This window comes from Capsella rubella, unplaced genomic scaffold (genome assembly GCF_000375325.1).
Source record: "Capsella rubella cultivar Monte Gargano unplaced genomic scaffold, Caprub1_0 scaffold_5, whole genome shotgun sequence".
Taxonomy (NCBI): Eukaryota; Viridiplantae; Streptophyta; class Magnoliopsida; order Brassicales; family Brassicaceae; genus Capsella; species Capsella rubella.
Genome location: NW_006238919.1, coordinates 9,811,974 through 9,826,821, shown reverse-complemented (window position 1 = coordinate 9,826,821; position 14,848 = coordinate 9,811,974). Strand labels below are relative to the sequence as shown.

Here is a 14,848-nt window from a genome sequence, read left to right as displayed (position 1 = left end):
ACTCCATCTCTCTCTCTCTCTCTCTCTCTCTCTCTCTCTCTCTCTCTCTCTCTCTCTCTCTCTCTCTCTCTCTCTCTCTCTCTCTCTCTCTCTCTCTCTCTCTCTCTCTCTCTCTCTCTCTCTCTCTCTCTCTCTCTCTCTCTCTCTCTCTCTCTCTCTCTCTCTCTCTCTCTCTCTCTCTCTCTCTCTCTCTCTCTCTCTCTCTCTAAATTAAAAGTATACTTTCGATTACTTGATTCGTGTTGTTCTTCTTACAGTCTTCACAGTTTACTACAGGAAGGTTTATAAAACATAAGTGAAGTATCCATTAAATCTTTTGACTCTTCGTTGTTGTCTGATTTGGTCGGTGGCCGATACGTCTGACCTTAAGTTCACGGCGGCGACTAGGAGGAGAGTGATGAGCACGTGGCCACGTGGCCTACAGTTAGGCTCCACGTGTCCTTAATTGTGCGGATAACTTTCTTGCATTTTTCCATTTTTCAGTTCCGGTTCACGTCACATTTCCAATTTTCGGTTCGTTGTCATTCAAGTGAGTCCAATATTAAATGATAAAACAAAGTCAAAATTGGAGAAAATTTTTCATTTGGTTTTTTCTAATTTTTCAGATTACATAACATTGGAAAAAAAACAAAACTGATTGAAGCTTAGACCTTTTGAAAATATAATAAAATTCAAAACCAAAACCACATCATACCATTCTATATATCAGACAAACCGATTAATTTTGAAAACCGAACCCGCCCAATCGAGCTAAACCGAAATAGATGAAGCCGAACAACTGTGTCGTCTTCTAGCTCCTCCTCCTACACACCGAAGTTGCATCGTCGTCTTCCCCTTATCTTTCTCGCATTTCTCTTCGATGGAATTGATACAGAATCCTATTCAAGGGATTAATTCCGCATACGCCATTGAAAATATAAAACTCTGCTTTTCTCGGCAACATATACCCTCCACGGTTTGTTCTCGGCGTGTAGCCTCTGTTTCAACAACGCCCACAACATGTTCGACAAAAATCCCCAATGACGGTACTGGGAAAATGGGATCCGGTCTGATCTCAACAAGACACCGAGTAGATCCTAAGAAAGAGTTGTCTCGGATTCTGAGAGCAGAGTCAGCTGTCAAAGGCATCGAGAGGAAAGCCAATTCTGAAAAGTACTTAACTTTATGGCCAAAAGCTGTTCTTGAAGCACTTGATGAAGCTATCAAAGAGAATCGATGGCAGTCTGCATTGAAGGTACACTTCCCCCTTTTATTCCTTTCTAACTCTTTACACTGAATTTTCCATAAGGTTCAATAGAATTCATTTGCCCATTTCTCTACTTTATAGATTTTCAATCTTCTTAGGAAGCAGCATTGGTATGAACCAAGATGCAAAACATACACAAAGCTGTTTAAAGTGCTTGGGAATTGCAAGCAGCCTGATCAAGCTAGCTTGCTTTTTGAAGTAATGTTGTCTGAAGGATTAAAACCCACCATTGATGTGTATACATCTCTTATAGCTGTTTATGGCAAAAGTGGACTTCTAGACAAGGCGTTTTCCACGCTTGAATATATGAAATCGGCTAGTGACTGTAAGCCAGATGTGTTCACCTTTACTGTTCTCATCAGTTGTTGCTGCAAACTTGGTCGGTTTGATCTGGTTAAAAGTATCGTTCTTGAGATGTCGTATCTTGGAGTTGGATGCAGCACGGTTACTTACAATACTATTATTGATGGGTATGGAAAGGCTGGTATGTTTGAGGAAATGGAAAATGTTCTGGCTGATATGATCGAGGATGGAGATTCTCTTCCGGATGTTTTCACACTTAACTCGATCATTGGGTCATATGGGAATGGTGGTGACACGAAGAAGATGGAGAGCTGGTATAATCGGTTCCAGCTCATGGGAGTGCAGCCAGACATCACTACGTTTAACATACTGATCCTGTCATTTGGAAAAGCTGGAATGTATAAGAAGATGTGCTCGGTTATGGAATTCATGGAGAAAAGGTTCTTCTCCCTGACCACTGTCACTTACAATATAGTGATCGAGACGTTTGGAAAAGCTGGAAGAATCGAGAAAATGGATGATATATTCAGGAAAATGAAGTATCAAGGAGTGAAACCAAACTCGATCACTTATTGTTCGCTTGTTAACGCGTATAGCAAAGTTGGTCTTCTCGTGAAGATAGATTCGATTTTGAGGCAAATTGTGAATTCAGATGTGATACTGGATACTCCATTCTTCAATTGTATAATCAATTCATACGGTCAGGCTGGTGATTTGGCTACAATGAAAGAATTATACATACAAATGGAAGAGAGAAAATGTAAGCCTGATAAAGTCACTTTTGCTACTATGATCAAAACCTACACTGCTCATGGAATATTCGATGCAGTCCATGAACTCGAGAAACAAATGATTTCCACTGGTGAGAATTCAAATTTCCTCTTAGAAAACTATAATTAAGATAAGAGATATATGCTGAGTATTACAGCTCTATTTGGTGATTGTATTTGTTTCTAAACGGTGTTCCTTTTATTGTGTTTAAAGATATAGGCAAGAAGAGGCTTATGGAGTGAGGCTTTGGGTTGTGAATTGAGCAATCTAATGCAGAAGAATTTTGGAAGTTGGGAAATGTTCACACTAAGTGGATCACTTGAGGTAACTGTTCCGCTTACTCGTAACTTTAAGATAAACTGGAGACACATGCCTGTAAGTAAGTTATGGAACTGTCTGTTCAGGTGATTGGGGGGATACCAAGGTTCCAAGAGCGGCATGGTCATTACTGATGAGAATTTGGCCAGTTCCGAAATCTACCAAATCAAAACGTAATGATTCGGGTAACTGTAAGTATTAGAAGCCATCATTTGTAGCTGTGTCACTAAATGAACAAAACAAAGAAATCAACAGATACATCTACGACTGATATCATGTCAAATAAAGTTATATACCAAATTCTCAAAAATATTCAGCAGACATTGTTTGACCCGCCACCTCTTTTTATTAACTATTATCTTTTTGACTCATTTCATGATGCTTCTAATTCATTATTCCAAGGTGTCAATACAGATGATGACACGAATATAACATTAACACAAACGATCAGACTAATTGTCATACATATTAGAAAATATTATCACTTAGGTTGGGAGTCTTGGGACAGTTGTCCAGACTCTGGAATCAAAACTCAAATTTGAAGTTGTCTTATATAATTTCCTTACGCAGGCTCTTTAGACTGGTCAAACCTCTTTTTTTGATCTAAACGCTATCGTAGTTATATAGAGATGTCATGATCCTCTTCACTTCGTCGTAAGATCTTCTACAATGTGTTCTGATGATCCTCTTCACTTCGTCGTAATACCCTTTATGGCCCAAGGCCATATGATCCCATTGGTCGATATCTCTAGACTCTTGTCCCAGCGTCAAGGCGTGACCGTCTCTATCATCACAACTACTCAAAATGTAGCCAAGATCAAGACTTCACTCTCCTCTTCCTCTTCCTTTCCGACCATCAACATCGTTGAAGTTAAGTTTCCGTCTCGACAAGCGGGTTTGCAAGAAGGGTGCGAGAGTGTAGATATGTTGGCTTCAATGGTCGACATGGTGAAGTTCTTTGACGTGGCCAACTCGCTTGAGGAGCAAGTAGAGAAAGCTATGAAGAAGATGGTTCAGCCGCGGCCGAGCTGCATCATTGGAGACATGAGCCTTCCTTTCACTTCAAGACTTGCAAAGAAATTCAAGATCCCCAAACTTCTCTTCCATGGATTTTCTTGTTTCAGCCTCATGTGCATACAGGTGGTTCGAGAAAGCGGGATCTTAAAATTTATAGAATCTAACGACGAGTATTTCGATTTACCTGGCTTGCCTGATAGAGTTGAGTTCACTAAACCTCAGGTCTCTGTGTTGCAGCCTCTTGAAGGAAATATGAAAGAGAGTACAGTCAAGATTATTGAAGCTGATAATGACTCTTATGGTGTTATTGTGAACAGTTTTGAGGAGTTAGAGGTTGACTATGCAAGAGAATATAGGAAAGCAAGGACTGGAAAAGTTTGGTGCGTTGGACCTGTTTCCTTGTGCAATAAGTTAGAACTAAAAAATGCTGAAAGAGGAGACAAGGCTTCCATTGGTCAAGACCAATGTCTTCAATGGCTCGACTCTCAAGGAACTGGTTCGGTGCTCTATGTTTGCCTTGGCAGTTTATGTAATCTTCCCTTGGCTCAGCTCAAAGAGCTAGGACTAGGCCTTGAGGAATCTAATAAACCTTTTATATGGGTTATAAGAGAGTGGGGAAAATATGAGGATTTAGCAAAGTGGATGCAGCAAAGCGGATTCGAAGAGCGGATAAGAGATAGAGGACTTTTGATCAAAGGTTGGGCGCCGCAAGTTTTCATCCTCTCACACGCATCCATCGGAGGGTTTTTGACTCACTGCGGATGGAACTCGACTCTAGAAGGAATCACTGCAGGAGTTCCGTTATTGACATGGCCTTTGTCTGCTGAACAATTCTTGAACGAGAAGTTAATTGTGAAGATACTAAAATCAGGGTTAAAGATAGGAGTGGAGACATTGATGAAATATGGAAAGGAAGAGGAGATAGGAGTGACGGTGAGTAGAGAAACTGTGAGAAAAGCAGTGGGTGAGCTAATGGGTGATAGCCAAGAAGCAGAAGAGAGAAGAAGAAGAGTCAGGGAACTTAGTGACTTGGCAAATAAGGCTTTGGAACAAGGAGGATCTTCAGATGCTAATATCACATTGCTCATTCAAGACATTATGGAGCAATCCCAACATCAAAGGGGTCTCAAAGATTGTTATTAGGATTGATATTTTCTTTTCCATGTTAGAATAAAGAGGTTTGTATAATAAAAACCATAGCTAATAAAAATAATACTCAAACTCTTTTAATTCAAAAATACAGGCACAATGTCTCTGAAATAATTGAGCTGGTCTTGTTTGACGTTGAGACAGACTCTGGTTTTTAGTAGCCTCAAAGGTGCTTTTGTACTTATGTGTCCACAATATATCATTTAGACAAAAAAATTATCATACTTTTGGACCCTTTTTTTTTTTTTTTTGTAAGTTAGGTTTCTCTTGTGAAACTAAGCCCAAAACTAATATTTTGTTAATTCAGAAACATCAAACCATATAATATACAGAGTGATCTTAATTAACATGCATGGTTACATACATTGAGAGACAAAAGAGGATGATGTCAAATCAGACGAAGAAATAAGATATATTGGGGATTGGAATTTGGAAATCGAAAGCTTTAGTTGTTAAGGAATTTTTACAACCAATATTCCAAAGACGACTAGTGTGAGGATTATTATCCAAGAATGACTTTGTAGTGAAATCGATTTTTCTTCGCTTAAATATTACTATATTCAGTTTTCTGCAAAAAAGGAAAGATAAAGGAAATCCTTATCTGCATGCTAAAGTGTTGAATAAGATTTTTCTATAAATCATCGATTTTGATAAGATTAAATGATGATAGACTAGTCCTTTTGGGTAAGAGAAGATCACGGGAACTTCTTTGAATCTTCTTATGCAAGTTTTCTGATTTGAGTTTTGACATTTGGACGTGGCTTTGGATTCTCATGAGATGAAAACAAAAAAAAAGAAACTTCTTTAGTTTTGTTGATTAAGAGTTTAAAACTGTAAGAAGTTTACAAATTGATTCGTCTCAAGTAGTCAAATATGAAGATCTTGTAAAACAGTAACATGGGGACATATTATACATGAGTAAGACTTTGTGGTAGCAAAAAAGAGGCATGCTTTAATCAAAACAACATGAATTGTTATATCTTTTAACAAAACAAAAAAAAAACAACATGAATTGTATACGTAGACGCAAAAACAATCGTCATGCATGATAGAATTAACTTTAACTACAAAAGATAGTTGTAAAGTACCCTCTATGCATAATTGATGATACAAGCTTGTGTGCGTATGTGTATATTTATTTGCTTATATATTCTCAAAATTTTCGAAACTTCGTGGTTAATAGTTTCAACTTGAGTGGACTTTGCTTTTCGTTTGTAATTATATGTCCATGTTAATTACTAATGTGTTCCGCAAAAAAAGTTATATATAAAAGTGTTTAGTAGCTAGTTCTTTAAAAAAAAAACAAATACATGAACGAAACAATCAAATGATTGATTACAAGAACCAAAACGAAAAGAAAAGAAAAATGTAAACAAAAAATACAGTAACCAAATGGTGTGAGTATATACGTCAATGCTCAAAGTCTCGAGAACTCCCAAAATTTGAACTAGTCTACGTTAGTTTGTTCACCACTGCATACGCACATATTGAACGTTTCAAAGAGTCTTTTTCATGCAAACAAAGAAAAGACAAATGTCCTTTTCAAACAGAACTCATTTAAAACAAAAAGGAAACTACGAACATATATGCCGTGAAGTTTGGGGTTTATGTATTTAAAATGAGTTGGTAGAAATGCTTTGGTTTCAAATATATAGTTTCTAAAATGTATGATAAGAAAAGAACCGTCTTCAAATCCATTTTTTCTTTGTTTCATACATCTTTTCTAGCATTTCTTGGATTTCTTGGATTAGAAAAGATATAATGTGATTTCAACGGCTAATTAAGAACAAGATATAATATTATTTTATCTAAAATGTATTAGATATATCTTGTTTTTAATTAGCCGTTGAAAAAATATTTCTAGTATACATATATTCTGATAGACAACAATGTATCAATTTAAACCACACTTTATATATGAAGATGGTTCCATTTTACTTCTTTTGTCTAATCTAAAAACTCAACGTGAACTCTTGTAGAAATTATGTTGGAATTTTATTCGATTATTAACAAAACAATCTCTTGAACACTAGACCGGAAAGAAAACTAAATAAATTAAACTTCTATGTAAATATTAACGATGTGAATAATCAATCATGTGATAACCAAACCACTGATCTATATCGTGGCGCGGGGACAAAACCATAATCAATATGGAACTCTTAAACCATAATTAGCTTGACCTACTTGCACTTCTTAAACCGAAATCACAATAAACAATATAGCAATCATTATCAGAAAGTAAACTAAAAGGATAACAGTATTTTTATCTAGTTGTGTTTGTATATATTGAATATTTTAGATGTGTAATACTAATTAACAAACTTAAAATAACATAAGCTTATTTTAACTTAAAGTTACGTATATAGAACTGGATATATTCATCATTTTAGAATTTAAACTTCCACATATTTTCCTTGAAGTTTTTCGAATTCTTATGCAACTCGATAAACATATATTTTAGGATTTCATTGTCATGGTATAATGACGTAACTCACCACCGTCAGCGACTAAAATTTTTAAAACAAGGAATACATGATTTGGTTCTCGAAACAATAGTTTTTGTTTTAAATGACTTGTTCAAAGTCAATATATACAGCTTTTGACGACTTTCCCAATTAATTTAGTTAGATCTCTCACCAGATGCATCCACACATATATATGTTGTTTGAGAATTTTGTTTACCTTCTATATGCGTAAACATTTGCTAAACCCAAAAATGGAAACAGCCATAGATTCAAAAGCCAAAGGACTTCACTTTGTTTTGATCCCTCTTATGGCTCAAGGGCATTTGATCCCTATGGTCGACATATCCAAGATTCTAGCGCGACAAGGCAACATCGTAACCATAGTTACAACCCCTCAAAATGCTTCTAGGTTTGTGAAGACAGTTGACCGAGCAAGATCCGAGGCTGGTCTCGAAATCAACGTCGTTACGTTTCCAATTCCTTACAAAGACTTCGGTCTTCCCAAAGATTGTGAGACTCTCGACACTCTCCCATCCAAAGACCTTCTACGGAGATTCTATGACGCTCTGGATAAACTTCAGGATCCCTTGGAACGGTTTCTTGAGCAACAAGACATCCCTCCAAGTTGCATAATCTCCGATAAATGCCTTGTTTGGACGTCGAAAACCGCAAAGAGGTTTAAGATCCCGAGGATCGTGTTCCATGGAATGTGTTGCTTCTCTCTTTTGAGTTCGCACAACCTCCATCTTCATAGCCCGCACCTCTCGGTTTCTTCAGCCTCAGAGCCATTCTCTATACCGGCAATGCCACATAGGATTGAGATAGCCAGAGCTCAGTTACCAGGTGCGTTTGAGAAGTTAGCAAATATGGATGACGTACGCGACAAGATGCGTGAATCTGAATCAGAAGCCTTTGGGGTTATCGTTAATAGCTTCCAAGAATTGGAGCCTGGCTATGCAGAAGCCTACGCTGAGGCCATCAATATGAAGGTATGGTTCGTTGGACCCGTTTCTTTATGCAACGACCGTATGGCTGACCTATTTGATAGAGGAAACAACTGTAATATCGCGATAAGCAAGACCGAGTGCTTGCACTTTCTAGATTCGATGAGACCAAGGTCAGTGTTATATGTTTGTCTAGGTAGTCTATGTCGACTAATACCTAATCAATTGATAGAACTAGGTTTAGGGTTAGAAGAGTCGGGAAAACCTTTTATTTGGGTAATCAAGACCGAGGAAAAACACATGAATGAGCTAGATGAATGGCTAAAACAAGAAAATTTTGAAGAGAGAGTTAGAGGAAGAGGGATAGTGATAAAAGGTTGGAGTCCTCAGGCTATGATACTCTCACATGGCTCAACCGGAGGTTTTTTGTCTCACTGTGGTTGGAACTCTACAATAGAAGCGATATGTTTTGGTGTACCAATGATCACATGGCCATTGTTCGCTGAACAATTCCTCAATGAGAAACTAATCGTGGAGATATTGAAGATAGGGGTTAGGGTTGGGGTGGAGATTCCGGTGAGATGGGGAGACGAGGAGAAAGTTGGAGTGTTGGTCACGAAACAAAGAGTTGTGAAAGCTATAAAGCTTTTGATGGACGAAGATTGTCAACGTGTAGATGATGATGTTCACAGTGAATTTGTGAGACGAAGGAGACGTATTCAAGAACTTGCAGTAATGGCGAAAAAGGCTGTGAATGATAAGGGATCTTCGAGTATTAACGTTTCAATTTTAATGCAAGATGTTTTAGAGCATTTGAGTCTCGATCGGGTAGAAAAATTTAGTTTATAAGTTGATATAAAATTAATAAGTCACATATCTTGTATCGAACTTGAAATTAAATCATCAAAGAGTTTTTTTTTTTTTAATTCCTTTTCTCGAAAGATGCACTCAAAAAAAATAGAAATAGACTATTAGATTATCCCTTATTACATCTTGATGATGAAAATGTATTTTATTAGAGATCTCAACAAAGACGCCTCCCTCCTTGATTTATTATTTCAAAGTTTATTCTTTTAAAAAAAAAACCGAAAGATAAATCTTTTGATAATATTACTTCTGAAACTCCAAGATGGTGTAGAAGTAATCAATGTAGAAAGGTCGGAAAGTAGGGAATCCCGCAGAGAGACCAAGCTCTTTAAACTCTTCTTCGGTCCTATGCTTACCTTTGGTTCTATAGATGGTCATGACGAAGATGTCGCCTTCTAACAAGGCACGAGTCCGGTGGCTATCATCGGTTTCCTTAGGCAAGACAGGCTCACACGCGATTAGCTTTCCTCCAACGGGTAATGCGTTGTAGCAATTCTTCATTATCTCCTTGCATTCTTCATCCGTCCATGTCGTTAATACCCACTGTGCATTAAGAAATGTGTTTATTTGTTTGTATTATATTATATTGTTCTTTAATTTCAACAAACAATCACATCATATCCATGCATGATTCTAGGCTTTTAGCTACATCACAAGTTTTTGGTTTGACAAATATATGTATTAGTTTTTAAAACGATCTTACATAAATATAGGTGACCAGTCGCATGATCTAACGATAAACGTCTAAGCCAAATATGTATAGTACCAAACATATTGCCCCTAGGGACTTATATGATTTTTTGTGCGACCAGCTTATACAATATATATGTATGCCTAAACTAAACTAACCTTAAACAGACTGTCTATATATAGAAATCAGTATTCGTCCTATATGGAAAAAATAGTAGCTAGGTTGGTATTCTCGTGACAAATAATGTATACCACAAACCTTCATGAAGATAGCGTCACCGCTAGGAACTGATTGGAACATATCCCCACCCACGTGACTCACTCCTATACAATACAAAAAAAAAATATCATCCATCCATTATTAATTACTACGTTACAAAAGACAGAGATTCTTTTTTCTTATTTTATTACAGATATTAAACTTACCAGGAATATTGGGGGCTTTGGCAACAACTTCAGGCAAATCAAAATTAATCCCTTCACGGACATTAGGAAAGTGTTGAAGGATCATGCGGAGACAATCCCCTGCGCTACCTCCTACGTCCACCAAACGCTCAACGCTCTTAAACCCTTCGTAGCCTTCCAATATAGCTTTCATGAACGGTACGGATACCCCGGACATTGCCTTGAGCATCAGACTGTTCATCTCCTCGCTTTTCCCATACTGCACGTATGCCGCCTCGCCGTTGGCTTTCACGTACGGCTCCGTCTCGGGCTCCACCACCGCCGTGTGAACTAGCGGCCATGCTCGCATCAACGCTTCCTACAATATGTCATTTTTACACACAAATATCATATCTAGACTAATCTCGAGATTCGTGAAAATGTAATATATTCCCATATAAAGCATTAGCCATATAAAGCATTAGCCAATCCTAAAAATGGTAGAGGTAAACTAAAAACAACGAAACGAAAACCACTTAAAAAATATAACCGGAGCATTCATACCGAAATCTAGACTAATCACGAGATTTGTGAAGGATATGATATTTGGGTTCCCATGTAACATTAGCCAACCAAACAAACCAACCAAAATGGTAGTGATAAACATAAACTAAAACAACAAAACAAAAACCATTAAAAATGAAGAGACCTGGTGGTGTTGGAGGATGTAGGCTGCGTAAGAGAGGCCATCAGAGTCAGTGACGAGAGTCTTTCCAACGTCCGTAAGAGAAAATTTCCTCTCGCTGGAGCCAACAAGGTGTTCAGAGAAGACACCGTAGCTGGTGAGCATTCGAAGTATACGTTGGAGATTCTCAGGATCGCCGCCGGTGGTAGTGGCAGATGGGATAAGGAGGCGAGGGAGGATCTCGGAGGCGGAGAGAGGAGAGTTGGCCCCGCCGTTCCAAATAGCGTCGGCGATGCCTAGTCTCACGGCAGCGTTGAGGGACATGGGAACGCTAATCATGTTGGCCAGCTCCATAATGGCGAGACGAGCTCTGTTTCTGCTTTCCGAGCTTTCCTTCTCCATTTTCCCGTCCGTGAAAGTGAATCACCTCACTCCGCTAAAGGACCACTAGTAATGGTTTTATATGATACGTTCATACGTAAAGGACTGAGGATAATATTACATATATGGTCCTAGTGGGTTTTAGTTATACTTTAGTTTCTTACAGTTTTATTTAATATTCTAAAGTAATTATATTATTGAAGTTATTGAAAAAGCTTTAAAATAGTATACTTTTGGCCTGGGTGTTTAAAATTAATTATTGCTAGAATCTAGATATTTTGCCTTGATAAATATATTTTTGTTACCTTCTTTTATTGTTTTTACATTTTGTACTTTCTCAATCAATTGAAAGCTTCGATAAAACGTATTAGATCTATGAATCTATGATACATTACACACTATAATAAATTTCCCAGGGAAAAAGTTTTATACACTAGTTAAACTGGTTTGGTCTTCAAGTTTAAAAGTGTTTTACAAACGATATATATAAAAAAAAAACAGTTATACTATAGTAATAATGTTGTGAGTGCAATGAAAGAAATGGTAGTATATGATTTAGTAATTATGAGACTGATTGATGAAAACGAACAAAACAGATACTCCATATTGGTAGTGCAAGGAAACAGAAAAACACACCAAGTTGTGTTGTATGGCACTTGGTTTTGAAATGATAAAACAATTACCAAAACTTTACTGGTAATTGTAGCATATCACTGTTCAACTTTCACATTTTCCGATAAATACTATGACTGGTAGCACAGTCACATACACTGTTTTCACATTCCCGATATGATACAATTGAGTTGTTTTGTTTTGTTTTTCTCTCGAACTCCAAAACTCCATAATTCTGTTTGTCGTTATATCTAGACTACTATACTTGTATATAAAACATATCCATCAACAACAAATAATAAAGGTGTTAACAAAAAACAATCAATGATCATAAAGACAGATAAAAGCAGAAATCAATTTCATCCTCTACATCCTGGTTTTACCTTTGGCTCACTTTCATATACAATCCCTGCAATTAAAGAAAAAAATTCAGCATCAGAAAACTTGGAATGATTCTATATCAAAAAAGAAACAGAGTCTGATTAATTTTCTTTAGTCGGTGAACATTGTCATACATTGGTGGTGTGAATGGTTGCTCCAGTGGTCATGCTAATGGTCTGATCAGGAACCAGCTCCACGTTTAACCGCTGGAGAAACACCGCGAGTGCCACAATTGCCTCCATCAATGCAAACTGATCGCCTACACATTTTCTAGGCCCTCCACTGAACGGTATAAATCTGGTGAAATGCAAATCATCTTTAACATTTGTAATCCCAATATTACCTTGCTTTTTAATAGTTTGTCGAAACAAGAGTACTAGTGAGTTTACTTGAAATCGGTGTTTGTTTCGTTAGGGATTGCGCCTTCTAATTCGAATCGTTCAGGCAGAAATTCCTCGGCTTTTTCCCATACCTTCGTAATTACAAACACATAAGAATTGTGGGCATGAATGTAATATTAGGGGTGTCCATGCAAGTTATATATCCTAACCAAAACAAGAACCGAAAAATCCAAACTGATACCAGAATGGGATCCCCTAAATGAAGGAAAGAGAACTGTACCTCGGAAGAACGATGGATGTTATAGACTGAAATCATAATGTCTTGTCCGGTATTAACCTTGTAGTTCCCTGGAAGAATGTCTGGAACTTGAGCTCTTCTAATCAAGACCTACCAGGAAATAAAGCAATCAGTAAATTTAGTTCATGAATAATTCGAGAAATGAGCTTGATTGCTTACAGGAGGATGAGGGTAGAGACGCATTGACTCGTTTATACAACGAGTAATGTACTTCAACTCCTTTATATCCTCAAAAGCCGGGTTTCTTCCCTCTAAAACTCGGTCTACTTCTTCTTGTGCTTTCGCCAATGCAGATGAGTTCTATATGCACATATATAAGTTTAAAGAGGCAAACATTTACCCATCAATGAGATCAGAGAAGCTCCCTTTCAAGTGGCAAAGTATAAGATACCAAAAGGTACCTTACTTAGGAGATAAAGTGTCCAAGTGAGAACAGATCCGGTGGTCTCATGACCCGCGACAAGCATGGAGAGAAGATCATCTCGTAACTGCACACTTGACACCTGAAAAAACCCGGTACAATCTAATATCAGCTTCAGTTTGCAATAATGAATGGCCAAGCTTGCTAATGGAATGAAGGGAAAAAAGTTAAACCTCTTCTCTGCTTGCGAGCAAGAAACGAAGGATACTAGGGTCAGCATCATTTACGTATTCCTCATCATTGATTCTTTCGCCTTCTCTTTCAACAATTTCTTTGCACTTGGAAATAAGGTCTTCCACAGTTTCCCTTATCAAAGTTACAGCCTTTTCAGCTTTCACCTGTCTCGGTATAATCTTACACAATGCATCGATCTGAAAAAAACAACCAAAGCCTCTAAATTGACAAGAATCCAAATGTGCCGCAATCAACAAACCACATGTAAAAACACACAAAACTTGCCTTCCAATATGGTAAAAGATCAGTAGAACGAAGCTCAGCTTCTTTAAGAGCAGTGTAAACAGCTTCAATGACAGGACTATCGGTAGTCAAAGAATCAAAATTGTAGTTAAAAAGTGACAAGCCAATAACATCAAGTGTCAACTGAGAGAACTTCTCTTCCATGTTCACAGCACTTCCATCCTTTGCATAAGGCTGCAGCTTCTCAACAAGCCTCTCTGCACTTTTGCAGAATACTCTCTCCACAATCACAGACAAATACCTCCTGTGAAGGGACGGAACCACCGCTTTTCGCCTCGCCTATATATCAAAAATCAGAATTCAATGGTTCAAATTGGTACAAAACTGATACCAATTGAGAAGATTGGAACCTAATTCCAGATTCAAGGTTACTTATAACACAAGAGAGTGCCACATTACTTCAATGATTCCACTAATATCATAATAGAGATTGAAGAAGATGAAATTACCGTCCAAAGAGGACCTTCAGCGATTGCGAAACCCGAACCAAAAAGGAACTCAGAGACTTCAGCGACTAAGCCTTTAGCGTACTTAGGATAGTTCCTCAAAACGTGTTTAGCGATCGCTGGGTCACTCACGACCACGAAATTTCGAGGACCAGCAGCGAGACGGTAAATGGGTCCGTACTCGTTCATCCATTTGTATAGAGGTAAGAAGAGAGCTCCTCCGAGGAGGTCAGAGACGTCGTCGAGCTTCGCGCTCGCGATTGGTATGCCCGAATCGTCGTTTTTACCTGAGGAAAGGGTACGAGTAAGAGATGTGAGCCAATCGGGGCTGACCCATGACTGGGATTTTGATGAACTTGTCTCTAGTTTGGGCTTGGGTTTAGGTTTCTCTATTGAAGATTTGATAGAGAAAGAGAAGAATTTGGGTTTTGGAGAAGAAAGAAGCGTAGATTTTGCAGTGAATATAGAAGAGGAAGATGGAGAAAAGAGAGAAGACTCCATTGATGAGGAGCTCTTTTCGAAGCTTCGGTGAAGACTCTGTGTATGTACTATATAGGAAACGCGAGCCGTTAGACGTGGATAAGGACGACGATGTTCGAAACGGTACCGCTTGGACAGTTAATATGGGCCTATTCAACCAAAAAAAAAG

General features: G+C 37.9%; 5 protein-coding genes across 8 annotated transcripts; 3 read left to right on the top strand and 2 right to left on the bottom strand.

The window, feature by feature from the left end:
* Positions 1 to 689: 689 nt before the first annotated feature.
* LOC17886706 (pentatricopeptide repeat-containing protein At3g53170) lies at positions 690 to 2,956 on the top strand. 2 transcript variants are annotated; one of them, XM_023783254.1, is made up of 4 exons: positions 690 to 1,234; positions 1,328 to 2,411; positions 2,540 to 2,644; positions 2,725 to 2,956. In XM_023783254.1, the coding sequence occupies exons 1-3, from the start codon at positions 860 to 862 to the stop codon at positions 2,560 to 2,562; spliced, it is 1,482 nt and encodes a 493-aa protein (XP_023639022.1). In that variant the 5' UTR covers positions 690 to 859; the 3' UTR covers positions 2,563 to 2,644; positions 2,725 to 2,956. The 2 variants fall into 2 exon arrangements, with proteins under 2 accessions (XP_023639022.1, XP_006290968.1); XM_006290906.2 differs by having other exon boundaries at positions 2,534 to 2,644; positions 2,725 to 2,953.
* Positions 2,957 to 3,222: 266 nt separating this feature from the next.
* LOC17884861 (UDP-glycosyltransferase 73C7) lies at positions 3,223 to 5,007 on the top strand. Of its 3 annotated transcripts, none has more exons than XM_023783253.1 (2): positions 3,223 to 3,778; positions 3,893 to 5,007. In XM_023783253.1, the coding sequence occupies exons 1-2, from the start codon at positions 3,308 to 3,310 to the stop codon at positions 4,796 to 4,798; spliced, it is 1,377 nt and encodes a 458-aa protein (XP_023639021.1). In that variant the 5' UTR covers positions 3,223 to 3,307; the 3' UTR covers positions 4,799 to 5,007. The 3 variants fall into 3 exon arrangements, with proteins under 3 accessions (XP_023639021.1, XP_006291076.1, XP_023639020.1); XM_006291014.2 differs by having other exon boundaries at positions 3,878 to 5,007; XM_023783252.1 differs by having other exon boundaries at positions 3,223 to 5,007.
* Positions 5,008 to 7,496: 2,489 nt separating this feature from the next.
* Positions 7,497 to 9,301, top strand: LOC17887019 (UDP-glycosyltransferase 73D1). Its single transcript, XM_006292180.2, has one exon. It carries the CDS (start codon positions 7,497 to 7,499, stop codon positions 9,063 to 9,065), a length of 1,569 nt encoding a protein of 522 aa, XP_006292242.2. The 3' UTR covers positions 9,066 to 9,301.
* Positions 9,214 to 11,286, bottom strand: LOC17886373 (caffeic acid 3-O-methyltransferase). Its single transcript, XM_006291309.2, has 4 exons — positions 10,867 to 11,286; positions 10,200 to 10,536; positions 10,033 to 10,097; positions 9,214 to 9,626 (listed from the first exon to the last, which is right to left on the bottom strand). The coding sequence occupies exons 1-4, from the start codon at positions 11,242 to 11,244 to the stop codon at positions 9,327 to 9,329; spliced, it is 1,080 nt and encodes a 359-aa protein (XP_006291371.1). The 5' UTR covers positions 11,245 to 11,286; the 3' UTR covers positions 9,214 to 9,326.
* A 666-nt stretch (positions 11,287 to 11,952) lies between these two features.
* Positions 11,953 to 14,731, bottom strand: LOC17887227 (carotene epsilon-monooxygenase, chloroplastic). Its single transcript, XM_023782454.1, has 9 exons — positions 14,203 to 14,731; positions 13,736 to 14,032; positions 13,450 to 13,647; positions 13,257 to 13,358; positions 13,015 to 13,155; positions 12,838 to 12,945; positions 12,606 to 12,688; positions 12,351 to 12,513; positions 11,953 to 12,244 (listed from the first exon to the last, which is right to left on the bottom strand). The coding sequence occupies exons 1-9, from the start codon at positions 14,698 to 14,700 to the stop codon at positions 12,215 to 12,217; spliced, it is 1,620 nt and encodes a 539-aa protein (XP_023638222.1). The 5' UTR covers positions 14,701 to 14,731; the 3' UTR covers positions 11,953 to 12,214.
* Between the last annotated feature and the right edge of the window lie 117 nt (positions 14,732 to 14,848).

What these genes read in the sequence shown, in the direction of transcription:
- LOC17886706 (XM_006290906.2), top strand. Translation starts at nt 860, where the DNA reads ATGGAATTGATACAGAATCCTATTCAAGGGATTAATTCCGCATACGCC. An exon ending in GATGGCAGTCTGCATTGAAG is followed by an intron (nt 1,235 to 1,327) that starts GTACACTTCCCC and finishes TCTACTTTATAG; the next exon opens with ATTTTCAATCTTCTTAGGAA. An exon ending in GAAACAAATGATTTCCACTG is followed by an intron (nt 2,412 to 2,533) that starts GTGAGAATTCAA and finishes TTGTGTTTAAAG; the next exon opens with ATATAGGCAAGAAGAGGCTT.
- LOC17884861 (XM_023783252.1), top strand. Translation starts at nt 3,308, where the DNA reads ATGTGTTCTGATGATCCTCTTCACTTCGTCGTAATACCCTTTATGGCC.
- LOC17887019 (XM_006292180.2), top strand. Translation starts at nt 7,497, where the DNA reads ATGCGTAAACATTTGCTAAACCCAAAAATGGAAACAGCCATAGATTCA.
- LOC17886373 (XM_006291309.2), bottom strand. Translation starts at nt 11,244, where the DNA reads ATGGAGAAGGAAAGCTCGGAAAGCAGAAACAGAGCTCGTCTCGCCATT. An exon ending in ACATCCTCCAACACCACCAG is followed by an intron (nt 10,537 to 10,866) that starts GTCTCTTCATTT and finishes GACATATTGTAG; the next exon opens with GAAGCGTTGATGCGAGCATG. An exon ending in CAAAGCCCCCAATATTCCTG is followed by an intron (nt 10,098 to 10,199) that starts GTAAGTTTAATA and finishes TGTATTGTATAG; the next exon opens with GAGTGAGTCACGTGGGTGGG.
- LOC17887227 (XM_023782454.1), bottom strand. Translation starts at nt 14,700, where the DNA reads ATGGAGTCTTCTCTCTTTTCTCCATCTTCCTCTTCTATATTCACTGCA. An exon ending in ACATCCATCGTTCTTCCGAG is followed by an intron (nt 12,689 to 12,837) that starts GTACAGTTCTCT and finishes GTAATTACGAAG; the next exon opens with GTATGGGAAAAAGCCGAGGA. An exon ending in CAACCATTCACACCACCAAT is followed by an intron (nt 12,245 to 12,350) that starts GTATGACAATGT and finishes CTTTAATTGCAG; the next exon opens with GGATTGTATATGAAAGTGAG.